General features: G+C 37.8%; 1 protein-coding gene across 1 annotated transcript; it reads right to left on the reverse strand.

Annotated features, from left to right (window-relative positions):
- Positions 1-9595: 9595 nt before the first annotated feature.
- Positions 9596-26775, reverse strand: LOC127939525 (uncharacterized). The gene is made up of 5 exons (XM_052536125.1): positions 26764-26775; positions 26584-26679; positions 26290-26340; positions 25612-25691; positions 9596-10547 (listed from the first exon to the last, which is right to left on the reverse strand). Exons 1-5 carry the CDS (start codon positions 26773-26775, stop codon positions 9611-9613), a joined length of 1176 nt encoding a protein of 391 aa, XP_052392085.1. The 3' UTR covers positions 9596-9610.
- Between the last annotated feature and the right edge of the window lie 887 nt (positions 26776-27662).

The following is a 27662-nucleotide window of genomic DNA, read 5'->3' on the forward strand; positions in this document are numbered from 1 at the left end:
TCTTTTTTGCCATGCATTGTTCATAGAGTTAGGCATATGGCCAGTCTATTCTGTTCTCGCGCTAGGTGCAATGCATTCTGATTGGATCGGATAGCATACTACGGGAGGTCAGGGCCGTGCTAAAATCGTGCTATGAAGAGATTTAGAAATCGTGCATGCTCAAATCGTGATTTTATGATGATTTCTATTAATCGCACAGCCCTAGAATGGACTGGAAATTAACAGCACCGCTCAGCAAAACAGGAAAACCAGATCCAAGGCAGAGCTCGGCAGAGGGTAGATAGTCACTGGAGCAAGCAGTCAGGAGGAAACACAACAGCCATTTATGCATGTTTGAATTAGTTGTTCTGTAGCATATGCAGCAAAAATATCTAAGATAAATTGGTGGTTTATTCTTAAACCAATCAGCGAGCTCGAATAGTGGAAGCATAGTAACAGTTTAATATTTATTTTTGTTATTTAATTATATATATGAAATGATGTTATGTTATGACTTAGACATTTTTACATATATTAACAATATTATTTATTTTAATAGTAATTGGTAAAATAATAATAATAATAATAGTAACCTGTAAATATACAGGTTCTACAGTAAGCATTTGCCCGTTTTACATTAATAATGCTGTGAAAACTACAGATATTTGTTACAGTGATGTTTTGAACACTGACTTTCAATACGTGGACAAAAACAACTGAAGCATTCTTCAGAAAACTTTTCTAAAACTTTAAAAGTAAGCATTACGTTTAAGAAAATACAGTATTCTCTAAATGCATGTTATATATGTTTCTTTTAGTTGTTGTTGTGATTCTTCTCTAAAAAGCAGTTTTTACCAACTGAGATAAATTGCTAAAATTAAATCTTTGCTTTCCCCTTCTAACTTGGAAATTGTAATCCATTAATTTATTACATCTAGGTTAGCCTCGCTCCCAAGTACATCAGTGATCTTTTATATCCTTAATCTCCGACTAGAGCACTAACGTCCTCTGACCAACTGTTACTGACGGTTCCTCGCTGCCGCTATAAATCTAAGGGTGACCACGCTTTTTCGGTGAGGGGTCCGAAATTGTGGAATAGTCTTCCTCTCTGTGTGAGGTCATCATCATCTTTAGCCATTTTTTAAGTCATCCTTGAAGACATATATTTTCTCTGTAGCCTTTGAATAGATTATAAATTATGTGTTGATGTTGATAGAATTATGTGTTGTTGTTTTTTAACTGTTTTTAAAAATTTTATTCATTTGTAAAGCACTTTTGCTCAACCTCTGTTGTTTTTAAATGTGCTATATAAATAAAGGTTGACTTGACTTCTCTCTGATGACATATGCAGGATTTATATAATCATTTATTCTGCTTAAACCCCACCCCTTTCTTAGAATCAACTATACGCTTGCATTCAGACCTGCCCCTATCCAACCAATAACCCATGCATAGAACCAAGATCCTGCCCGACATTATATCTTTGTGGATAATTTGTTTTACTCAAATGGATGTCACAGCAGAAGAAAAGCTCTGAGGCTACTTTTTCACTAGTCCCAAACCCATTCAACATGCTGTAACTCAGACGTCTTGCAAGCATTTGAAAGCATTTGAATCCAAACCTTGTAGGAGCTCATGCAGCCACAAGGCTTGGTAATGTTTGGGTAATGCCGCTAATGTTAGTTTGGTTAAATGGCTAAAACAAAGTGGTTTACACTGCTGCCATCCCTTTTTCTTGTGGTAAGACGTTAAAATTTTGCTATGGGTGTTTTAATAATGAGCAAAAACTCTGATCTGTACAAAATGGAATACTATTTAGGAGATTTCTCACACCAACAAATTGCTCTATTGTCTCTTCCAAAACTACACTGTAAAACCGAACAGTGAAATTAATCAAATGAAATTAGTTAATTGCACTCAAATAATAACGAAAGTTCATTGGACTTAATTTAAAGTTCTGTTAACTCAAAAATTTGTTGTAGTGAGGTGAACTTAAAATTATTGTGTTTTCTAGTTCCCAGCATTCTTTGCATCAGAAAACAAGGAAAATAAATTTAGAAATTAAGTGTTATTTTGTGTGTTTTTACACAAGATTAACATAGAGGGACATAAGTTAATACATAAATGTTGTGTTATATTAGATTTTACAAAGGTTTATGTTATGTTGGATTTGTAGTGTTACCGTTGTGGTGAAGAGTAGAGCCTGTGGTTAGACTGAGGATGGACAGCAAAAGCCTAATTTTGAGTGTATTTCCCACATTATAGGAGTTGAAAAATAATTAAAATTATGAGTGAATGACTCCCTAATTATAAGTTCAGAAATATAATTGTTTAAGATAACTTTGAGATAATTTAAGGCAACTGGAATTAAATTTTTTAAGTTTATGTAAACTTAAAACATTTAAAAACATCACTTAAATGTTTTTGTGTAATATGTTACAAAATATTTTTTGAGTTCTGTGAACTTATCAGGGTTTACAGTGTATTCCTATATCTCATATGATTCATTTACTTCTGAAGCTCTTGCAGCTTGTGCCACGTTCAGATTTTAATGTTAGTTTTTGTGGTTAAAGCAGAGCATGTTTAGTCTTTCAGTTGAAATGGGTGAGCCCAGATAAATCTTTTTTAGATATTTTTGTTGAAACCACACTTAGTGTTATACTATATCATATAGCTGCAATAGAGCAAAACCAACTGCAAAACTATTAGAGGGTTTGTTAACTGTCAGAAAATGTAAATGCTTTTCAAATAGTTTTTATTTGTTTGAATTGTAGAGGCTGTAGGATGCAATACCTTCACAGAAATGTCAGGAAGCATCCACACACTTCAAATGAACTCTGACATCTCTTCAAGGAGAGGTTTTCTGTGTCAGCACAATCTGATTGCTCACTCCACTTGATTCTTGGACTTAATTTCACAGCTTAATAAGAACATGTTGTTAAGCCAGTGGCTTGATCGGGTTCAATGGCCCTTATTGATCTACCTTTTACACTGACAAAGCCACCAGGCTATTGCATTTAATGTCTTCCTCTCTGATATTACAAAATGGACAATAAAAGTTTCCATCTTAGTAGGATCAGGCTATTTTAATGGTCTAAATTTATATGCATACAGCAATTGTCCATTAGCTGTAGATCAGGGCCCTTAACCCCTAGTAAGCGTTCCATCATTGCACATGGCTGCTGATTACTGGTGGCTTACATCATCCATTAATGCCTATCCATCAATGTCTTTTATGATGTCTCTTTACTCTTGGCGAGGACTCAAACTGATTAAACATTAAAATCTAAGAGCACCATGGTGCCAAATACATGAATGTGTGCCTCACAGAGGGGTATTTGAAGTATTAGTCATTTAGACTAATGGAAGATGACCACATATGCATTGGCACTTACAGCAGCCCCATTTGCCTAATTACACAGAGGACATCATCAAATCCCTTGTTATAGACAATGGACCTTTTTCACATTCTGGGTTTCTGTGCAGCAGAAGTAATCATAAGTTGAGTAAAATTCTGTAGCAGTGACTGGGAGACAACCACAAATATATATATAGCAAATGATAAACTCCATGATAGTGTTTTTATGACTTTCAAAAAAAATGAAAGCCACCAAGCTATTGCATTAACTGTCATTTACTGTCCTCTCTGATATTAAAAAATGGACAATAAATGTTTCCATCTCCATAGAATCAGGCTATTTTAATGGTCTAAATCTATATGCATACAGTAATTGTCCATTAGCTGTAGATCAGGGACCTTAACCCCAAGTAAGCGTTCCATCATTGCACATGGCTGCTGATAACTGTTGGCTTATCATCCATTACTGCATATCCATCAATTTGTGTCATTTAGGAGCAGATTAATGTGAAATAACTGGTACTGTATTACAACAATAGACTGACATGGTAAAAATAATAATAATAATAATAATAATAATAATAATAATAATAATAATAATAATAATAATAATAATATAATTAATATTATTATTATTTTAATCTTAAGACACTGTAAAATTTCTAATTTCTTAATATCTTGACATCACAGTAAAATCTAATACTATAATATAATAATAACTAGTTGTGGTACAAGTAAACATTAAGAACACAGAAGCAAACTGCAAGAAACAGGAGAAATAAATAAAAACAAGATAAAAAATAAACATACAGTAATAAATGAATAAAGTTCTTCAGGTAGGTCTAGTAATATTGAAGTAAGAAATTTTTCAGAATTTAATAAAAGTAATCATTGTAAAATATGACTACATAGACTTCACTGTATGAATCAAATACATATTTATTCTTATTACAGACATTTGTTGTCTAATTAAGGACACAGACAGCAGCAGGTGTATTAGACTGCTGTCACTTTAAGACATACTCACCAGAAAGAGAAAGCTGTGTAAGCCAATCAGATTTGACATATTTTGTGTGCATCGTACATGCGTGCTGTAGACTTGCTTTTCCACTTCACCCAATTGTTTTCCGATACAAACATTATAGTATTGTAGCTAATACATCTGGTGCCAGAATTGCAATTTCAAATTTAATCATAATTTATAAAAACTCATTCAAGCACCAAATACCAAAAAACAATTATTTCAGCAGCATTACCTTAAGCCATCCCCACTGACCCATTCCTCATCTCAAGTGCTGCTGACTAGTGTAAATATGAATAAATGATGTGTGATACGTATACGATTCTCCATTACAGTGTTATTTATAGTGACTAGCGCAAAACCAGCACTTGAATCTGAAGGATAAATTGTTTCTACACAGTGGGCCTGTAAAAGGACTGCTGACCCTCTTGTGTTTGCTCTGTTGGTGCAGTTCACTCCCTCTAAAGCAATTTGATGAATCTCTGTTTGCTTCCATCTCAGCTGCAGAAATCCCCCTAGATGTGCTTGAAATACATGAATTTGCTCTCCTGTAATATTAAAGACACCTTTATATGGTGAAGTAAACAGAATCTGTTATGAAGTTGATGACCGGGGGTGTAAAAATTACTAAGGTACTGTAGTTAAATGAAAGCACAGACAGATACTATGTCCAACATTTTATTAATTAAGAGTCTAAGGACCTACATGAAAAGAGTACAAAACCTATCCATATTTTATTGATACTGAATATTTAAGTTGAAGCTTTTTAAATTGACTTTTTATACCAACTCTTTGAAAACAAGAAGCTAAGATCTTTTTTAAAGCATTTTGATGCAAAAGAAACCTGTCACCAAATCACTTTTATCTCACTAATTGCCTATTTCAAGTCCAATGATGAGCAAAAACTGTAGCTTTAGGTGTATAACAGATTGTCACTGGGTAAGTACCCTCAAAGGAACACCTCTGTACCTTCTTTACCCCTAAAGTGTGCATATTAGTACCTAGTACTCTTATGATACTTTCATTAACCTTTTAGGGATAAATAAGGTACAGTGGTATCCCTTTGAGGTTACAGTGAGGTTACTGCCCCAGTGACAAGTTGAAAAGCTACTCCTAAAGCTACAATTTTTGCACAATGGTTTTCTGAGAATGTAGACAGAGAGAGAGATCAAAAGCACAATATTGAGATTAGGGATGGGTTTAAAGTTGTTATACTTTTTAGGCACCGACCAAATTGCCTTGATACCATAGAGCAGGGTTGGCGAACTCCGGCCCCGGGGAGGCGCAGTCCTGCAGAGTTCAGGTCCAACTCTAATTAAAACTATCCTGTCTGTAGCTTTTTAGTAACCCTTCAGACCTTAGCCCCTTGCACTGCACTTTGGACCCGGAAAATTGCCGGAACATTGCCTGGTTGCCTTCTGTGTGAACGCAAACACGTCCCGAGATTGATTCCGGGATTGATCCCGGGTCGGGGACCTAGTAACATTGCCGAGTTCAGTCCCGGAACGAGCACTGTGTGAACGGAAGCCAGAAATAATGCTGTAAAGGGTATGTCATATTGATGATCCACGTTATTGCACGACTCTTACCAGGTGTTTTGAAGACAGATCAACATTCGGGATGAAAAAAAAAATACGTTCAAACTGTAATGAAGCAGAGATCAGTTAGTTCCACACTTTCCACAAGGAAGCTGAGATCGTTCGCCAGCTTCAGTGAAAGTCAACGTGCCTAGTGTTTTTGACTCGTGAATTACACGTAACATGCTGATGTCACGTGTCTTTACGGGACCTTTACGGGTTGTGTGTGAATGCACACACATATTCCGTATATTCACTGTCAGCGTGAAAGGGGCTAAATCTAGCGACCCGGGAACAATTGCCGGGACACATTACCCGTGTATTTTCTGGAATCGCAGTGTGAAAGGGGCTCTTGATTAGCTTGTTCAGATGTGTTGTCTGATTAGGGTTGAAGCAAAACTCTGCAGAGCTGTGGTTCTCGAGGACTGACGTTCGCCACCCCTGCCATACAGTATCAAAAAATGTCCTGCCATTCAGTATCAAATTTTGATATCTAAGGGGTTAATCTCATCAATGTCACTGAGCCAATAAGCATGCAGCACGCTTGATGTGCCTTAATCAAGTGCTGGTGATTGTCTCTTGTGATTCATTGGATAAAAACGTCTCAGGTTACGAATGTAATCATGGTTCCCTGAGTAGGGAACGAGACACTGCGTCCTCTAGGGGTCGCTATGGGGGAACACCTCGACGTGACCCATGTCTGAAGCATACATTGAAAAAACACCAACTTGTTGGCCAGCGACAGCCTCTGTTGTCACTACCGGCGCGACTATAAACAAGCAATGGGAGAACACGTCATTCACTTCTTCGTCTGAAGCTTGCATCTGAAGCATGGCAGGGAGCTAGAGGACACAGTGTCTCGTTCCCTACTCAGGGAACCATGGTTACATTCAATTCAATTCAATTCAAGTTTATTTGTATAGCGCTTTTTACAAAATAAATCGTTACAAAGCAACTTTACAGAAAATTATGTTTCTACAATATTTAGTAGTAGCTAGTAGTTTGTGCACATTTGACAGGATTTTAGAAAAAATAAAAATAATAATAATAATACAAGACGTAGTCAGCTAGACGATGAACTATCAATATTATTAATTAAGTTATTATATGATTCAGTCACACATTAAGCAATAATTGTTAGTTCTGTTTGTTGATTCAAGGTTAGCATCATCTGGGGTCCTCTGAGGGTCAGCATCATCTCTTCTCAGGTGTTCTGGATCCAGACTGGAGCTTGTTTAAATCCTAGTTACCACGGGATGTAAATCCCGTGGCGAAACATAGAAACAAAATACAGACATCATTAGCATAGCTGCTGATCCAACAAAGTAAAATTAGTTTAACCCAAGCTAATGAATAAAAATGCACCTTTGAACAGATGCAACTACACTCACAATTAAAAAGATACATTATTCGAATGCTTGGCGAAAGAGATGTGTTTTTAATCTAGATTTAAACAGAGAGAGTGTGTCTGAACCCCGAACATTATCAGGAAGGCTATTCCAGAGTTTGGGAGCCAAATGTGAGAAAGCTCTACCTCCTTTAGTGGACTTTGCTATCCTAGGAACGACCAAAAGTCCAGCGTTTTGTGACCTTAGGGTGCGTGATGGGTTGTAACGTGGTAGAAGGCTAGTTAGGTACGCTGGAGCTAAACCATTTAGGGCCTTATAGGTAAGTAATGATAATTTGTAATTGATACGGAACTTAATAGGTAGCCAGTGCAGAGACTGTAAAATTGGGGTAATATGATCATATTTTCTTGACCTCGTAAGGACTCTAGCTGCTGCATTTTGGACTACCTGTAGCTTGTTTATTGACCAAGCAGGACAACCACCTAGAAGTGCATTACAATAGTCCAGTCTAGAGGTCATGAATGCATGAACTAGCTTTTCTGCATCAGAAACAGATAACATGTTTCGTAGCTTGGCAATGTTTCTAAGATGGAAGAATGCAGTTTTTGTAACATTGGAAATATGATTTTCAAAAGACAAATTGCTGTCTAATTTAACACCCAGATTTCTGACTGTAGAGGAAGTAACAGTACATCCGTCTAGTTGCAGATTGTAATCTACAAGATTCTGAGTAGTGTTTTTTGGTCCAATAATTAGTATCTCTGTCTTATCCGAATTTAATTGGAGAAAATTGTGTGTCATCCAATCTTTTACATTTTTAACACACTCTGTTAGCTTAGATAATTGGGAAGTTTCATCTGGTCTCGTTGAGATATATAGCTGAGTATCATCAGCATAACAGTGGAAGCTAATTCCGTATTTTCTAATAATATTACCAAGGGGCAACATATATATTGAAAATAGAAGGGGACCTAGGACGGATCCTTGTGGCACTCCATATTTTACTGATGATAAATGAGATGACTCCCCATTTAAGTAAACAAAATGGTAGCGATCGGACAGGTAGGATCTAAACCATCTTAGAGCCTGCCCTTGAATACCTGTATAGTTTTGTAATCGATCTATGAGTATGTCATGGTCTATGGTGTCGAACGCAGCACTAAGATCAAGTAAGACTAGAAATGAGATGCAGCCTTGGTCTGACGCAAGGAGCAGGTCATTTGTAATTTTAACAAGTGCAGTTTCTGTGCTATGGTGGGGCCTAAAACCTGACTGGAATTCTTCATACAGATCATTTTTATGCAGGAAGGTGCTCAATTGAGCAGACACAACTTTTTCTAAAATTTTAGACATAAATGGAAGATTTGAAATAGGCCTATAATTTGCCAGTACACTAGGATCTAGTTTTGGTTTCTTAATAAGAGGCTTGATAACCGCCAGCTTGAATGGTTTTGGGACGTGTCCTAAAGATAACGACGAGTTTATGATATTGAGAAGCGGTTCTTCGGCTACAGGTAACAGCTCTTTCAGTAATTTAGAGGGTGCAGGATCTAATAAACATGTTGTTGGTTTAGATACAGTGATAAGTTTATTTAGCTCTTCCTGTCCTATGGTTGTAAAGCACTGCAGTTTATCTTTGGGTGCGATGGATGAAACTGAAGTGTTAGATGTTGTAGAATCTACATTCGCTATTGTATTTCTAATGTTATCTATTTTATCAGTGAAGAAATTCATAAAGTCATTACTATTTAACGTTGGTGGAATATTTGAATCAGGTGGCATCTGGTAATTTGTTAACTTAGCCACTGTGCTAAATAAAAACCTTGGATTGTTTTGGTTATTTTCAATGAGTTTGTGTATATGCTCTGCCCTAGCAGTTTTTAGAGCCTGTCTATAGCTGGACATACTGTTTTTCCATGCAATTCTAAAAACTTCTAAGTTAGTTTTTCTCCATTTGCGTTCAAGACTACGAGTTAATTTCTTGAGAGAGTGAGTATTACTGTTATACCATGGTACAGTACGTTTTTCTCTAACTTTTTTCAATTTGATTGGGGCAACAGCTTCTAATGTATTAGAGAAAATAGTGCCCATGTTGTCAGTAATTTCGTCTAATTCGTGTGTATTTTTGGGTACAATTAGCAGTTGAGATAGATCAGGCAGGTTATTTGCAAATCTTTCTTTGGTGGCTGGGACAATAGTTCTGCCCAGACGGTATCGCTGCGACATATAGTTAGTATCAGTATTATAGTATCACTATTTTCAACTGAACAGAGATGACATCACTGAATTCAATGATGAACTGCCTTTAACTATCATTTTGCATTATTTAGACACTGTTTTCCAAATGAATGTTGTTCAGTGCTTTGACGCAATGTATTTTGTTTAAAGCACTATATAAATAAAGGTGATTGATTGATTGATCAGTTATACGCAGCATGCACGATACAAGGAAATGGTCTGTAATATCATCACTTTGAGGTACAATATCTATAGCAGTAAGATCGATTCCATGCGATATAATTAAATCTAGTGTATGATTAAAACGATGAGTGGGCCCGGTGACATTTTGCTTGACTCCAAAGGAGTTTATTAGGTCAGTAAACGCAAGTCCTAATGTATCATTTGCATTATCAACGTGAATATTAAAATCTCCCATGATTAGCGCCTTATCAACTGTAACTAGAAGGTCTGAGAGGAAATCTGCAAATTCTTTTAGGAATTCTGTATACGGCCCTGGTGGTCTATACACAGTAGCCAGAGCAAGAGATACATTAGATTTCTTTTGCATGTCTGACAGAGTAACATTTAGCAGAAGTATTTCAAAAGAGTTAAACCTGTATCCTGTTTTCTGGGTAACATTGAGAATATCACTATATATTGTTGCAACACCCCCGCCACGACCAGTCTGACGGGGCTCATGCTTATAACAGTAGTTTGGTGGAGTAGACTCATTTAGACCAAAATAATCATTTGGTTTTAGCCAGGTTTCAGTCAAGCAGAGTAAATCAAAACTATTATCTGTGATCATTTCATTTACAATAACTGCTTTTGGTGCGAGTGATCTAATATTTATGAGCCCAAACTTTAAAAATTGTTTTTGTTCATTTACTTTAAATTTTTCTGGTTTAATTACGATAATATTTTTTCTAGATCCTACATTATATTTATATTTATATTTTGACCTCACTATTCGGGGAACAGACACAGTCTTAATAGGTTTTACAGCGCAAGTATCTTTAGCATTTAAGCGGTTGGAACAAAACTCATCATAATGGTTATTTGAGAATTGTCTTACTAGTCACATGGAGCGAAGTGTCCTGGAGATGTTGTCAGAGAGAAGCTCCGCTCCAATTCTGCTGGGGTGTAATCCATCAACGCGAAACAGTCTAGGACGCTCCCAGAAAAGATTCCAGTTATTAACAAATAGCAGTTTCTGTTCTTTACACCATGACAACAACCATTCATTTAAAGCAAAAAGTCTACTGAACCTTTCATGTCCTCGTCGATACGTGGGCAGTGGTCCTGACACGACGATCGTCGCCGCGGGCGTCGTGCTGCGAACCGTCTCGATCAGGCTCCTGAAGTCCCTCTTCAGCGTCTCTGTCTGCCGCAGAGGGGTGTCGTTAACCCCGGCGTGAAGCACGACCGCTCTGGGGCTCTCGCCGTCCTTCAGGATGGCGGGTATCTGCGCAGAAACATCGAGAACAGGAGCACCAGGCAAACAATGAGTGTGCACTTTACCTTCGGCTAACGCAGCACTTACGTGTCGGACGATGGAGTCTCCGATGATCACAGCGTCGTGTCCTGTCTCGCGGAGGGGAGCGAAGCGGTTCTGGATGGAGATCTTAATGGCAGGAGGGGGAGAAGTCGTCGCCCGGGACCCAGCTCGCGTCCTCCGCTGTGGATGCACCCAGGGTCCGTGGTGTCCCGGCGTCGCAGTGAAGGATATCTGGGAAGATCGCGTCCTGGGTGCACCGGGCCTGCGCAGAGAAACACATGGAGTAGACGTGGTGGGACTGTTAACAGCACGATGTATACTTACCCCGGACTTGTGAGCGTCAGCCCGGGATGATTCCAGCGCGGCTCTCCGCTCTCTTAGCTGGGCCTGCCTATGTTCCAGGTCTCGAATCTGCTTCCCCACGGCCTCGAGCTCGAGCTGCACAGAGTGGAGACATTCATCCGCCATTAAAGAAGGTAACAGTGAGTACAGCAGTGGTAATGTGTGAGAATAGAGTATTAGCAATGTAAGCGCAGTTAGCAGCAACCACGCTTGCTGATGCTTTCTGGCTAAAAGCTAATAGGAGACCCGGGAGATCAAAATAAAACTAGTAATAGCGAGGCGCTCTGATTGTTTTTGTTGTAGAATACAATAGAGGATATATTCACGCGTTATATAAACGGAAACGATGATGTATAAAATTGATTTTTAAGTTAAAAATAGTCAATGAAAAGAATATAGTGACGGAGCTCAAACGCAGTACAGCCGTCAACAACAAACAGGAAGTGACGTGTAGTTTTTCATTCGTACATTCGTAACCTGAGACATTCCCTTTCAAGGGAACTTCGAACTAGGTCCTCTAGGGGTCGCTATGGGGAACACTAAGTACCAACTCCACCATTTTTTATGGGAGTTGCCCCTGGGACGTTTAGACGGCTGTCTGTAACAGTACCCCTTATGGCCAAAGGCCTAAGCTACATACCCAACTTACCTGTAGGGCCTCGGCCCAGGGTAGAGCTGAAGGCTCAAGGGGCGCCTCCTTTTAGTCTGGACCATAATAGGGTGCTTGCTATGAACATAGAACCATAAAAAACATTATAGGTCCAGCATAGGAGACTGTTATGGGAGAGGTTTCCACCTAACATAATATAAACTTGTTAAATCATCTAAACCAACAACATGTATGTTAGACCGTATACCATCTAAGCTCCTAAAAGAGGTGCTTACAGAAGTCATAGATCCTCTTCTGACTATTATTAATTCATCATTGTCATTAGAATATGTACCCAAAATATGTGCCCAAAACCTTCATCAAGCCTCTCATCAAAAAAAAAAAAAAAAAAAAAAAAACCCAACTTGACCCCAAAGAACTAGTTAATTATAGACCAATCTCGAATCTCCCTTTTCTGTCCAAGATACTAGAAAAGGTGGTATTCTCACAATTATATTCCTTCTTAGAGAAAAATATATGTAAGGATTTCCAGTCAGGATTTAGACCGTATCATAGTACTGAGACTGCTCTCCTTAGAGTTACAAATGATCTGCTTTTATCTTCTGATCATGGGTGTATCTCTCTATTAGTTTTATTGGATCTTAGTGCTGCGTTTGACACAATTGATCACAACATTCTTTTGCATAGACTTGAACACTTTGTTGGCATTAATGGAAGTGCATTAGCATGGTTTAAATCGTACTTGTATGACCGCCAACAGTTCGTAGCAGTGAATGAAGATGTATCATATCGATCACAAGTGCAGTATGGAGTACCTCAAGGCTCAGTTCTAGGGCCGCTACTCTTCACGCTTTATATGTTACCCTTGGGAGATATCATCAGGAAACATGGTGTTAGCTTTCACTGTTATCCTGATGATACTCAGCTCTATATTTCTTCATGGACCGGTGAAACACACCAATTTGAAAAACGAATGGAATGCATAGTCGATATACAAAACTGGATGACGAGTAATTTCTTACTCCTAAATTCTGTAAAAACAGAGGTGCTAATTATAGGACCTAAAAACTCTGCTTGTAATAACTTAGAACACTGTCTAAGACTTGATGGTTGCTCTGTCAATTCTTCGTCATCAGTTAGGAACCTAGGTGTGCTATTTGATCGCAATCTTTCCTTAGAAAGCCACGTTTCTAGCATTTGTAAAACTAAGTAGAAATACTAATCCATGCATTTATGACCTCAAGGTTAGATTATTGTAATGCTTTATTGGGTGGTTGTTCTGCATGCTTAGTAAATAAACCACAGCTAGTCCAAAATGCAGCAGCAAGAGTTCTTACTAGAACCAGGAAGTATGACCATATTACCCTGTTTCTGTCAACACTGCACTGGCTTCATATCAAGCATCGTATAGATTTTAAAATATTGCTTATTACTTATAAAGCCCTGAATGGTTTAGCACCTCAGTATTTGAATGAGCTCATTTTACATTATAATCCTCTACGTCTGTTACGTTCTCAAAACTCAGGCAATTTGATAATACCTAGAATATCAAAATCAACTGCGGGCGGCAGATCCTTTTCCTATTAGGCACCTAAACTCTGGAATAACCTACCTAACATTGTTCGGGAGGCAGACACACTCTTGCAGTTTAAATCTAGATTAAAGACCCATCTCTTTAACCTGGCTTACACATAACATACTAATATGCTTTTAATATCCAAATCCGTTAAAGGATTTTTAGGCTGCATTAATTAGGTTAACCGGAACTGGGAACACTTCTCATAACACCCCATGTACTTGCTACATCATTAGAAGAATGGCATCTATGCTAATATTTGTCTGTTTCTCTCTTATTACGGAGGTCACCGTAGCCACCAGATCCAGTCTGTATCCAGATCAGAGGGTCACTGCAGTCACCCGGATCCAGTTGGTATCCAGACCAGATGGTGGATCAGCACCTAGAAAGGACCTCTACTACCCTGAAAGACAGTGGAGACCAGGACAACTAGAGCCCCAGATACAGATTTCCTGTAAAGACCTTGTCTCAGAGGACCACTAGGACAAGAACACAGGAAACAGATGATTCTTCTGCACAATCTGACTTTGCTGCAGCCTGGAATTGAACTACTGGTTTCATCTGGTCAGAGGAGAACTGGCCCCCCAACTGAGCCTGGTTTCTCCCAAGGTTTTTTTTCTCCATTCTGTCACCGATGGAGTTTCGGTTGCTTGCCGCTGTCACCTCTGGCTTGTTTAGTTGGGGTCACTTCATCTACAGCGATTTCGTTGACTTGATTGCAAATAAATGCACAGACACTATTTAACAGAGATGAATTCATGATTGATTGAATTCAATGATGAGCTGCCTTTAACTATCATTTTGCATTATTGACACACTGTTTTCCTAATGAATGTTGTTCAGTTGCTTTGACGCAATGTATTTTGTTTAAAGAGCTATATAAATAAAGGTGACTTGACTTGACTTACCTCGATCAGGTGGACAGCTGGTGGTTACAGGGAATTAGGAAGGGGAGGATAAAAGCAGAAGTTAAAAATCCCAAAAGGGAACAAGTAGATACCTCAGTATCACTCAGATTCAGACGAGAACACTGCCTCGTCTACATCACACCCCTTAGGTTTTGCTTACCTCCTCGTGACCCACGATTCCTCTAACCCCTGTCCACAAGTGGGGTAGGAGTGCGAGTTGCGACACTAGACTTCTGTGCCTGTCTTTGATCCTCAGATCGAGACAGGCCAGGACCCCTATGTTGTTCTGCCTCAGACCTGTACCTTCATGGAATGAAGGATCTGAAATCTGCAGAGCACGCCTTCGTCTCTCTGAACTTCCCAATCGCTGTCTCAACAAAAATACTAAAAAGTTCAGAAGGCGAAACCTGAGCATCGAGAAGAAAGCCTTTTCTTTCCTTGTGATGTCTGCCAGGTTCATCCACAGATGTCTCTCTGCTGCCACTGCCCATGGTGGAGGCGGCCTGCTTGGTAGCACGGAGAGCGATCCATGCTGCAGCACAGCTCAGCTATCTGATCAGAAAAAAAGGCCCCTGCTTCTATCCAGGTCTCTTAGTAGCTTACTGCGTATGCTTTGCCATTTAAGGGGATTTTCTAAAGGGGCTTAGATGGCAAGGAGGATTTTTCCCCTGCAGAAAGAACATGTTTAGCTCTTTCTACAGGGGGCATCCCCTCATAGCCGTTTTCGCGCATTACCTCAATGTCGGCAGATTTACTTTCATTCCGAAACCGATGGATGCAAGAAGAAAACATCCTCTTGCATTTCTTTTTGATCTCTGTATGGAAATCATGCAGAAATGGAAGGCTCATCTGAGCTGGAGGGCTATGGTCAAAAAGATAATGTTCATCTAGGTTTTTTTTTTTTTTTTTTTTACTTTGCCGTGGCGTGATCAATAAACTCCAAAAGCTCTACATACGCAGGGCAGGAGAATTGAGAAGGCTCAGCCACAGCTTCTTCACCATCCTCAAATATCTCCTGCTTTTCCTGGGTAAAAACCCAGCAGAGCATTAACCTCAGTATCAGAAAGTGTTAACGATATAACATCATCCTCCCGAGGCTCTCTTTCGTCCACCGCCATTACGAGCTCAAAAGGGAAAGTCCCTCTTTAAACCATTCAGACAGATCCACCTGTATTCTCACAAGCTCATTCTCCTCCGTGCCTCAGCAGCAACTGGTCCTGAACCGCAGGAAGCAGATCGCCTTTTTTCCTTTTTTTTCAGATGAGAGACGAATGAGAGCGGCGCTTTTTTCATTGAAAAAACGCTCAAAATGCACGCAGATTGCCTCGTCAAAGACATTGTGTGCATGCTCTTCACCCAAACAAATGATGCAAAGATCGCGTCTGTCATCGGGTGTCAAATAACGCCGACAAAGATGCACACATTGTCTAAATTCTTGCTAGTTGTCACCATGATAAACAGAGAAAGATTGCTCTGACCAGTTTTTTCAGATGCACGCTTCAAATAGAACAGTCAGTGAAGACGAAGAAGAGAATGACCTGTTCATCCAGAAACGTGGCTCACATGTGAGGATGTAATTGTCCCAACCCCCATAGATGTAAGGCTATTTCTACACTAGTGCATTTTTGTTTTAAAACAGCATTTTACAATTAAAATGATCCTCGTCCATATGGCAACATTTATACCTTTTAATGCTGACAACCATGTTATTAGCTTGTCATATGGTAGGAAAAAAGTTTGCACACTAGTGTTCCAATAATCCACATTTAAACTCTCCTTTTATTTTCTTTTTTAATATGTTTTGAGCAGATTTTAGCCACGGAGTGAAAGAAGGCAGAGTGGTGTTTCTGATTTCAGTGAGCGAGGAGTGGAGCAGGAGCGGAGTGATTATTAAATGCTCGGAGTGCGGAGGGGAAATTGTTGACACTTCACCCTGATCACATAATCTGCCGGACAGCACCACAAAGATGTGACTGTTTTGTTAATGACTGTCCTCCTACAGGATTTAACACAAACAGATTACAAGTTACAAATCGACACTGTAATAGGCAATTCTAGTCGCATTTTATTTTTATTTTTTTATTTTTTTTAGCCATTGACTATGTTCTGGCCCGCCATCTAGTGGTAATTTTTTTGGCCCGATGCCAAACTTACTTACCGTTCCCTGCTCTAGGACTTTTTGGCGTATATAGAGTTGCCGATCTGACCAAGAGATGAACAGTTGAGTATGAATTCAATTATGCAGTTTGTGGAAGTAGATACTGAATTAATGAGTCTTCTTACAGATGCAGATACGAAAAGAGGATGAAGCACATATCTCAGTATGGAACAGTGCTGGAGGAGAGGACAGATATGTATCGCTTGGAAACACACTCCTGGACCACTCAAGAGTAACACATGGAAAATCATTTGGAAACACAAGGAGCAGGAGATCACTGAATACGGTCTGTGTCCTAAGTGCCTAAGTCCAGACAGCGAGTAAACTGAGATATGTGCCTGAATGATATGACTGATGAGGTTAGTAATGAGATGATGTGCCGGTGATTAGAACTCTGGTTTCTGGGATCATTGAGTGGTGGTGGTGGTGAGAGAGCCTGATGAACATGTGACAGTTCTTTAAAGTCTAGATGAAATTGTAATTGACTAAAACACATTATTATTACACACACACACACATAATAAATTAGTTTGTTGTGCACTGATTTTCATTGTATGGACAAACAGATTTTGAATAGCTTTATTTGAATTCCTTCAGAAACTATTGTAAATCAATATGTCAAAATGGCAGGAGAGGTAAGATGAAAAAAGCAGGATGCATTTGTAATATCAGATTATAAAGAGGTCTCTTTGGGAAAAGAGTTAGAGTAATATGTAATTCATCTGATGACGTACATGACAGTAATACAGTGTCAGTTATCATCAGGATAAAATTTAAAAAAGTCACACTTATTGTGTTTCTAAAGACTATAATATTCCCTTCCCTTTGCCAGTATCTGAGAAGATCCATCCATCCATAAAAATATATTAAAATAAATAATAATAATAATAATAATAACAACAAAAACAACAATACAGCTTGTTTGAAAGAATATAACAAGTTGATATGGAAATTGTTATCTATTCTTAACTGGTCCTGCAGTTATTCAGTCATGCTTGACTTGTGAAGTTAATTAATGCAATTTTCAGAAAAGAGGGCCACATGAATTATCTGCTGCCTTCAGCTGCTTGAAGTGTAATTACTGTAAGTTTTACAGGTATATCTCCTGCTCAGGGGACCTGTCAGTTAAATCAGGAAATATCTAAAATAGACAAAGAGTTACAGCATAGCCGGTTACCATACCAAATAGGGCTGGGTGATATATCTAACCATATGATCATGCACATCTAGTCAGAAAATCTGGTTCCATGATTACTGCTAAACCGCCATCACCTGCTTTTAAATGGAGCAGCATTTAATAGACAGAGCCGTAGATCGCTGACAATGTACGCAATATCGTGTTCATTATCAAAGGCGATTGATCTGGGATAATTAACGCGATATTGCGTGTCAGCGATCTATGGCTCTGTCTATTAAATGCCACTCCAATTATAAGCAGGTTTTGGCGATTTAGCGGTAATCACGGAAGCAGCTTTACTGATTAGATGCGCATGATCATATCATTAGATATATCGCCCAGCCCTATACAAATGAACATTTCCGGTGAACTAATATTTTTAGACTGTTAAGTCTATATTATTATTAAACTTATTTTCTCATACAACAGTCCCAAAAAGCTTTTTTCCTGGGACATTTTTCATCCACAGGTGTAATTCATCACATTAACTATGAACACATGCAATTTTTAACAACAGAAAGTGTTTCAACTTTTCTAAGTGTTTTATTACTTAATTACTATTATTAGTAAGTTAATCCCACACTGAAATTGGTTTCATGTTTATGTAAGCCTGTTATGTTTGATGTTCAATTTACAAATGTCATGTCAAGTTTTTGATGCCAGATTGATTTGAATATTAGACCTGTTTTTTTATGTCAATGTTTGTTGTCAATCTGATGTGTTTTTAACATTAATTGCCCAATGGAAAGTGTTATTTTAGTATTACTTCTATTAAAGGGGTCATATGATGTGATTAAAATTTTTCCCTTCTTTTTGGAGTGTTACAAGCTCTTGGTGAATGAAGAAGATCTGTGAAATTGCAAAGACTAAAGTCTCAAATCCAAAGAAATATTATTTATCAAAGTTAAGACTCTGCCACGCCCACTTAAATCTGCTCATTCAAAGACGCCCACACATCTCTATGTCACTATGTGGAAATATTAGCTTAATGCCGCCCAAATGTTCACGCAAAGAAAGAAGTATGATGGTAAATGAGTACATTATTAACTGTCTTTATATTTATTTTGAAAGATGAAGCTCACAATTACGGAAAGGGGCATTACATTTCCGATGAGTGCTTGTAGTGTTCGGTCAATCACAATGCACTGGGTCAGCAGTCCAATCAGAGCAGACTGTGCTTGTTGGAAGGAGTGACTTTGTTGAAAACGATGTGTTTAAGAAAGAGGTGGGGCATAGAGGGCATACAGTAACATGCAGTATTTAAAAAATAATGTGTTTTTTGAACATTAAAGCATGTCAACATATTCTGTTACAACAAATACCCAAAATAAGGATCTTTAAGAAAGCATCATATTGGCCCTTTAAATAATATGGAACATATTAGATTTTTTTTATTTTAATATTTTATTTAATATTTTTTCTTGTTCTTTTTAAATAGTTTCTATTTAGATTTAATTTATTTTATAATTTATTTTATAATTTATTTTAAAATGCCAATGTGATTTTATGTTTTTGATCCAAAATTTAGTTTAGTAATTCAAATACAATTTTCAGTTAGTTGTCAATGCAATTTTAAGTTTTCATTCAATATTATTTTATTTTAGCTTAATTTCAATAAATGAAAACAATGGTTTCCTGCCAAGAGATTATGCAGAGAAAAGTTCCAAAATCAAGCTAATCGATCAAATCTGCTTTGTCAAATGCATCTGTGTGACTGTGTCAGCTGTAGGGGTTATATATTTAGAGGATAACACCAGGTTTTGAAATGATTTCCATGAATTTAAATACTGATCTGATCCATAATCTGGTGTTATCTAGAACAGCAATGTGACATTCAGGCATGCCAAGATCATGTTTCCACAGTGTTCATTAAAAAATTCACAACTAAACACAATCTGTTTGATCTGCCATGGTTCCAGTATCATTTTATATGATAACAACTCAATTGTATTATTCCAAGGTAATGAAACAATTCTAAAATAAAAAATAAAAATATAAAAAAAGTACTGAAATGATCCCATCAGAATGTGCTGTCAAATGCATATTTTTATTTAATGAAAAGGTCTTCCTGTAACTGTAATCATAAATCAAAATTTAATTAGCTTTACAGAGGTTTCTTTAAACTGAATCCAATTTTTGTATTGGCCATTTGTTTAGCGCACTAATATACGCACTATAACACCCACATAATTTGATGTCACAATATTGAATTAAAATGTAAATCTAAACATTTATATTTACATTAATATGCAGATATGCAGTTTAGTTATATATACACATGGACTAAGCAGCTAAAGGTTTAACAATAAAATTTTTGCCTCACAATATAAATTGTTCTATATAAATAAAAAATATATACTATAGGAAGGGTGTATTTTGAAGTCTAATTTTGACAAAGACTGTTTAGGTGGTGTCCATTGGTTTTATTCAAATACGGAATAAGTAATTCAAAGTAATGCTCTTTTTCACATAGACACAATTGCATGAATCTCAGGGTCGATCATTCAAATAGATTAAAACAAGAAAACCTAAAGTGTGGAGTCCTTCTGTCATAAACCGGTCTCTTCCTTCTGTTTGTTTACCTTCATTCACACACACGCACACCCATACAGCTGATTACTATTATCTCAGCGCTCACACTGCGCGCACACTGATCATTCCCATTCATGTTTCTCCTCCTCTCTCGCAGCTGTTTCCCTTTAGAATCAACACTTACACTGATTATCTCTCACCTGATCCTTTCTCTCTCTCTAATTTTAGTCACTGTTTGCTCTGCCTTTTTGTCGGATTATTGTTAAACGTTGAGTTTACACTCTGCTTCTCAGTTACGATCTCCTCAGCATCTATTCTCTGGAGTCTCGTCTCGTCTCGTCTGACTCATTGATATCCTGATTCTGGATTCTGGTTCCTGACCTTTGTACGTCAAGGATCCCTTTTTGTTATTTCGCTGATCTGCGTCTGCTGACGGCAGTCTCCTTGGTTAGAGTTATTAGACAATAAACTGTACTGCATAACCTTTGCTTTTGGGTCCTCTGTTCTGGACCGTGACACCTTCAATATTTTTAAGTGTACAAGAGAGGACATCTGTCTGCAAAATGGAAGTTAGTCGTGTGTGTCATCAAACAAGATTTTATGTTAAAATATGAAAATATAAGGGAAATGACTTTCGGCAAATAAACTTTTTAAAATTTTCAATTTCACATAGTCATTTCAACAGACTTTGAATGAAAAACCTTTTGCAAGTAAAGAAAAACTGGTCTGAAAACAAAATAAGACATGTAAAGTGCAGTAGAAAATCTTGGAAAATGCTAACATTAGCCTGATAGCACTGAAAGCGAACATCCCACCCTCCATGCAATCGCTGTCTAAAGCCCCGCCCCCTGAACAAATTTATGCCATCAGACCAGAATACCAATGACAACGTTACTGTAATTAGGCTTCATCAGCAGTTCACACTTCCAGCACATGTTCCGAAGTGAAGTACTGTACTGATTGGCTGTAAATTTCTTGGTCCTGCGCCTTCCACAGAATATATAAATACAGATAAAACATTTAGACCACTTGACCTAATGATTGCTCTAGGGATGTGAAGAGACTTTCAACCAGCATAAAAAAAAAAGAAAGAAAAAAAAAATTCTGAAGACAATCACCTTTAAATTAAAGATTTATTTTTTTATTTTTTACAGATCAGCATTCTCTGTGAATTACTTTAATACAAATATTTAATAGCATCAAGGTCATATTTAAGTCAGTGAGCATAAATCTGTCCTGTGATTTTTGTTTTTATTTATTTTTTAATACTTTATGTTTGTTTTTAATGGATGGAGGTGAGCATCAATCATCCAGATTTGTGCTTTGGAGAGTTTGGAGGTACTATAAGCCCCTTACAGTGCTGCTATTAACAGACATTCAAACATCCATATGCAAATAACCAAATTTCAAGCTAAATTCTTATATAAACATAGTACCATGAAATCATAGCTCCTTTGCCTCTTCATATAATCTTCTCAAAAAGGCAATGAGCAAACTATACACACGTGGCGGCTTGCAGTTTTCAAGAATAAGGAAACACAGATATCCGTTATAAACGACAAACGACAAACGACATATATATGTATATATATATATATATATATATATATATATATATATATATATATATATATATATGTATATATATATATATATGCAAGAGAATACAAAGTGTCTTGTTAAATCTTGTTAAACATTAAACAAATATTTTTTGAGACTTTTTTTGCCATTAGCCATCTATCTAAAAAAAATTAATAGTAGGATCACTGATACTGATACTAAATGGATATTGTGATAAAAAAAAATTAAATGTCACAGAGTGTGTTGCTGGAAGCATGCAGGAGATACAGGAATACTGGATACTTTTGATTTTTTAAATACTGGATACTTTTGATTTTTTAATTGCTAGAGGTTTACAGGTACCAGAATGTTAATAAGCAGGCTGATTTTAAAGGTTTAGCCCTAACTAGAGCTATTGCAAAGCACATATGAATCTATAAACAGCACTTAGAGAGGGTAGGAGACTGATATTGATTACCGGTGCACATTCCAGCTGGGCACTTTTGTAAAAGCTGGTGCAAAATCTTCATTTTAAACCATTGTCTGCAAATATTTATGAAATTTCTCTCAAATTCTTTAACATCATTAAAGGTTGAAATAATGCATGTGTTTGCCTAATGAATAAGATAAAATACACAGCTCACTGAGTATAGTAAAAATGTTAATATTTAACGATTGCTCAAATGATTATCTAAAGCAAAAGCTTTTGTTTTAGTTCTATAGCTTTTCTGTGGCTTAGAGCACTGAATGATTCATAATCTCACATGATTTGGTGGGAAAATAAATGTTTTAGTCCTGCAAAATATTTCCCAAAAGCAACTGATCTTTTGAAAATTTGCTTTGACATTGAGGAGTTGATGAGAAAGTTAGCAATGAGAAGAGATGGTTTAGAAGCCCACCTCTTTATGCGCTGTGAAAGTACTGCTGAGGAGTATGTGATAATCAAATGCTCCATCTGCACTGAGAAAACACAGCCTCTCTGAAAGCTAAAGGTGTGATGTATCGCTGTCACACCAACATGGCAGGCAGTGCATCTGGAGACGTGTGACAGAGACCTACACCGTCGGCCAGAACTGTCACACCACTTCTCTAACATGTCATTTCATTAAAAATATCTAATTAAGTTAATGTTCCGTATTTGAATAAAACCGATGGACACCACCTAAACAGTGTTTGTCAAAATTAGACTTCAAAATACACCCTTCCTATAGTATATATTTTTTTATTTACTGTATATTGAGCAATTTATATTGTGAGGCAAAAATTTTATTGTTAAATTATAAAGACACATGTTAATAAATGAAATAATTCTTGTTAATGTAATTATAGCAAAGCAATATATTTAATTATATATACATATATATGTATATAGTAATAATTATAGTTATAAATATATGTATTTTTTTCCTATGGACTGTTGTAATGTTTTGTGTAATGTGTGTGTGTATTAGAGCTGTTGTTTTATCACGTTAATTTAAGTAATTAGTTCATACTGTTGACTGTTGACAAACATGATGCAGGACAACATAAAATGCAGTAACATGCTTAATATTTCAAATATTGGTGCAAATATGCCCATGTATGATTTTTTCATTTCATATTTATATCACATGATAAGTGATATGACGCTAGCAGTGAAAACAACATCACATGAGTGTTGTTTTTGTCTCGAATAGCATGAGTGCAAATGTGATTTTAAACAAAAGTTCAGTTAAGAAGTTAAGAAGTCCCAAAAGTTCTCAAACCTGAATCGCCTTTTCCATGATCGGATGAAGGGCTTTGTCCTCTCAAAAGGCGACATGTCACTTCCGTTTGACATTTCAAATGGACTGAAACAAGGATGTGAGCCTGCTCCTTTTCTCTTCAACTTTTTCTTCACCTGTATCCTGGCACATGCTCTACAAGGTATCAAGAGAAGAGTTTAAATGTGATACAGGCTAGATAGCTCCCTCGTCAGTCTCCAAAGACTAAATGCTAAATACAAGACAAAAGTATGGCTGATTTTTGGTGCTTGTTTTGCAGATGATTGCACTCTTATGGCACACTCAGAGTCTGATCTCCAAGTCATAGTTGATAGATTTATAAAGGCTGTAGACTCATCATCAGTCTTAGCAAAACCAATGTCTTATTCCAGCCTGCTCCAGACTCCAGAGTCCCTCTTCTTATAATTACCATAGAGTTAACATAACTGAGGTCAGTTGACCACTTCAGATACCTATGTAGCTTTATCTCTTCTGATGGTTCACCAGACAAGGATCTTTCCACAAAGTAAGCCAATCGCTTGCTTGCCTGCACATAAGAAACATGAACCACAGGAATATCAGTATGGCTACCAAGATCAAGGTTTACAAGGAAGTAGTGCTAACCAGTTTTCTTTATGGGTGTGAAACTTGGACGCTGTACAGAAAGCACCTGAAACAGCTTTAGCAAGAGGAAGATTGCACATAAAGTGATGCCATCGGATCTCAATGGTCAACCAAAGTCTATTTATCTACTTATCTATCTACAGATCAGACATAACATTATGATCACCTCCCTAATATTGTGTCGGTCCCCTCTGTGGTGTCTGGCACCAAGTTGTTAGCAGCAGATCCTTTAAATCTGGTAAGTTGTAAGGAAGGGCCTCCATGGATCAGACTTGTTTGTTCAGCACATCCCACAGATACTCAATTTGACTAAGATCTGGGATCTTCACCCAAAAATGAAAATTAGGCTGCGTTTTACTCACCCCCAAGGCATCCTAGGTGTATATGACTTTCTTCTTTCAGACAAATCCATTATATTAAAAATTGTCTTTGATCTTTCAAGCTCTTTCATTGCAGTCAGTGGGTGTTGCATTCCTTCAGTCCAAAAGACCTGAAATAAAAGTGCCCTTCCATAAAAAAAAAGTGTCTCTCATGGCTCCAGGGGGTGAACAAAGGCTTCCTGGGGCGAATCGATGCGTTTTTGTAAGAAATATATCCATATTCAAACGTAATAATCACTTGAATCTAGCTTGAGCCAACAGTTGTACACAGAAGTATGAGGTCAGCGTTGCACATGCATGCAAAAAGTAATTATTACGTTTTGAATATGGATATTTTTCTTACAAAAACGCATTGATTTGCTACAGAAGGTCTTAGTTCACCCCAGGGATTTGTGTGAGACACTTTTTTTTATGGAAGGGTGCTTTTTTCAGGTCTTTTGGACTGAAGGAATGCAAGAACTGCTGTCTGAAATTGAGTTTTTTTCTTTTTTTTATATAACTCACATACACCAAAGATGCCTCGGGGGTGAGTAAAACGCAGCCTAATTTTCTTTTTTGGGTGAACTAACCCTTTAACTTCTTAAGCAGTTTGAGCTACAGTAGTACTGTTGGATTGGACCACATGGGCCAGCCTTCGCTCAACCTCATAAATAAATAAGCCTTGGTTGCCCATGACCCTGTTGCTGGACCATTTTTGATAGACCACTGCAGACAGGAAACACCCCACAAGAGATGCAGTTTTGGAGATGCTCTGACCCAGTCATCTACATTATAGTCATCACAATTTGGCCCTTGTCAAACTCACTGAAATCCTTATGCATGCCCATTTTTCGGGTTTCTAACACTCTAAGTTTGAGGACATGTTCAAAATCTTCACCTGCTGCTGTGCTGAATATATCCCCTGATGAAGATGATGAAGAGATAATCAGTATTATTTACTTCACCTATCAGTGGTCATGTTATGCCTGATTAGTATATATATATATATGACGCATCGGACTGGGGGCTGAGCACCGGCCTGTCCACCCCCTCCACCCCCTGGGACAGGACTGCGCCCAGCCCCCAGTCCGATGCGTCAGTCTGCAACAAAAAGGGGAGAGAAAAGTTAGGAGAGTGCAGGAGCGGTCCGCCACACAGGGCAGCCTTAACCCGGGTGAAGGCCTGTTGGCACAGCTCCGTCCACTGGACTGTATCTGGCACCCCCTTTTTAGTGAGGTATTATCCAGACAGGCCGCGGCATATGCAACATGGGGTCTTAGCACCCGATCCATGAGACGCTGAAACATAGCCGGTGCCCCGAACAAGCCAAACGGAAGCGTCACAAATTGGGGCAATCCAAACGGCGTGGTGAAGGCTGTTTTTTCTTTGGACATGGGAGATAAGGGGATCTGCCAATATCCCTTTGTTAAGTCCAATGTCGAATAAAAACGAGCCGTGCCTAACCGATCGAGCAACTCGTCAATCCGCGGCATTTGATAAGCATCAAACTTTGACACTGCGTTCACCCTGCGGTAGTCCACACAAAAGCGCACTGAGCCGTCTGTTTTAGGCACCAAAACTATCGGGCTCGCCCAATCACTGTGGGACTCCTCGATTACTCCCATCCCCAGCATAGCTTCTAATTCCGCCTGAACTACCTTTTTTTGTGTTCAGGTAATCTATATGGCCGGCTGCTAACCACCACGCCCGGCTTGGTCTCAATATGGTGCTGAATCAGATTAGTGCGACCCTGTAGAGGCGAAAACACATTGGCAAATTCGGACTGCAACCGCCCGATGTCAGTGAGCTGCGAGAGGTGAACCCCCCCTGGGGCCAGGGCGAGGGATTTCTCTTTGACAATTGCTTCTGGCCCGAGGGCGACTTAAATGCTGATTCCCCACGCCAATCACTGCAACGAGAAGCAGGTGTTACTTGTTTCTCACTTGAACCACTTACCACCGCTCGTCTCCTCACTCTCTCTCCCGTCGCAGACCTCGCTGAACCACGCCTCCGCCGCCACAAACATCCAGAAGAAAGCATACAGCTTCTTGTAAATTTCAGAGACGGTGAAACATGCCCCAACAGCAATCTGATGACAGTGAGAGTGAGGAGGATAATCTAGATGATGAGCACTTTTGGGAGGACATTACTACAGTGGAACACACAGAATTACCCTGGTCATCATTGTTGCTTTTATTACACACAAAAGCTATAAAAGACTCTTATTTACAATAGTTATCCTAAACATCAACATTTCACATAGAATTACTGTGTTCATTACAATGCACATTACACATTTACACGTGTTTTTTTTAAGGTTTGTTGTTGGTTTAAAAACAACATAACTTTATGTATTGTTTATAAAAGGCAGAGAAAGGTGAAGACTTTAGTAATGAACAATAAATGTTCCCACTTTATATTAGGTGGCCTTAACTACTATGTACTTACATAAAAACATAAGTACAATGTACTTATTGTGTTCATATTGTATTGTAAAACACTTTTGCTGCTATTGAGGTGGGATGGGGTAAGGTTTAGGGTGGGTTAAGGTGTAAAGTATGGGTCAATAGTGTAATTATAAATCTAATTACATAAATTAAATACAGATGTAATTACATGTCGTTTTATATATATATATATATATATATATATATATATATATATATATATATATATATATATATATATATATATATATATATATATAAGTACAATGTAAAAACATGTATGTACATAATAAGTACATTGTACTAAATTATTAATTAAAATGTAAGTACATACTAGTTATGCCCACTTAATTTAAAGTGGGTCCCAATAAATAATTGTTTTACATTCTGTACTAAATGATGGAAGTCACCCAGGAGTATTGAATAAAGATGTTTTATTTCAGCTTTGAGTGTTTAATATCTAGGTGTTTTTGGGGGGGAATGTGGATCTTTCAAATCAATTTGAGAAGCTCTTTTGATCATGCTTCACATTTTATTGTGTGGGGCGCTGGTCTTGGACTTGACTAGGTCTCGCCCTCCCTCGGTCTTGGTCTCGACTTGATCTCACACCCTTAAAGTCTTGGTC

This window comes from Carassius gibelio, chromosome A2, assembly GCF_023724105.1.
Source record: "Carassius gibelio isolate Cgi1373 ecotype wild population from Czech Republic chromosome A2, carGib1.2-hapl.c, whole genome shotgun sequence".
Taxonomy (NCBI): Eukaryota; Metazoa; Chordata; class Actinopteri; order Cypriniformes; family Cyprinidae; genus Carassius; species Carassius gibelio.

Excerpts from the sequence above, each read along its gene's own strand:
- LOC127939525 (XM_052536125.1), bottom strand. Across the intron at positions 26,341-26,583 it reads CGGAGGCGTGGTTCAGCGAG|GGTCGCACTAATCTGATTCA; the intron begins GTCTGCGACGGG and ends TCGCCTCTACAG. Across the intron at positions 25,692-26,289 it reads AGACCAAGCCGGGCGTGGTG|ACTGACGCATCGGACTGGGG; the intron begins GTTAGCAGCCGG and ends TTTTTGTTGCAG.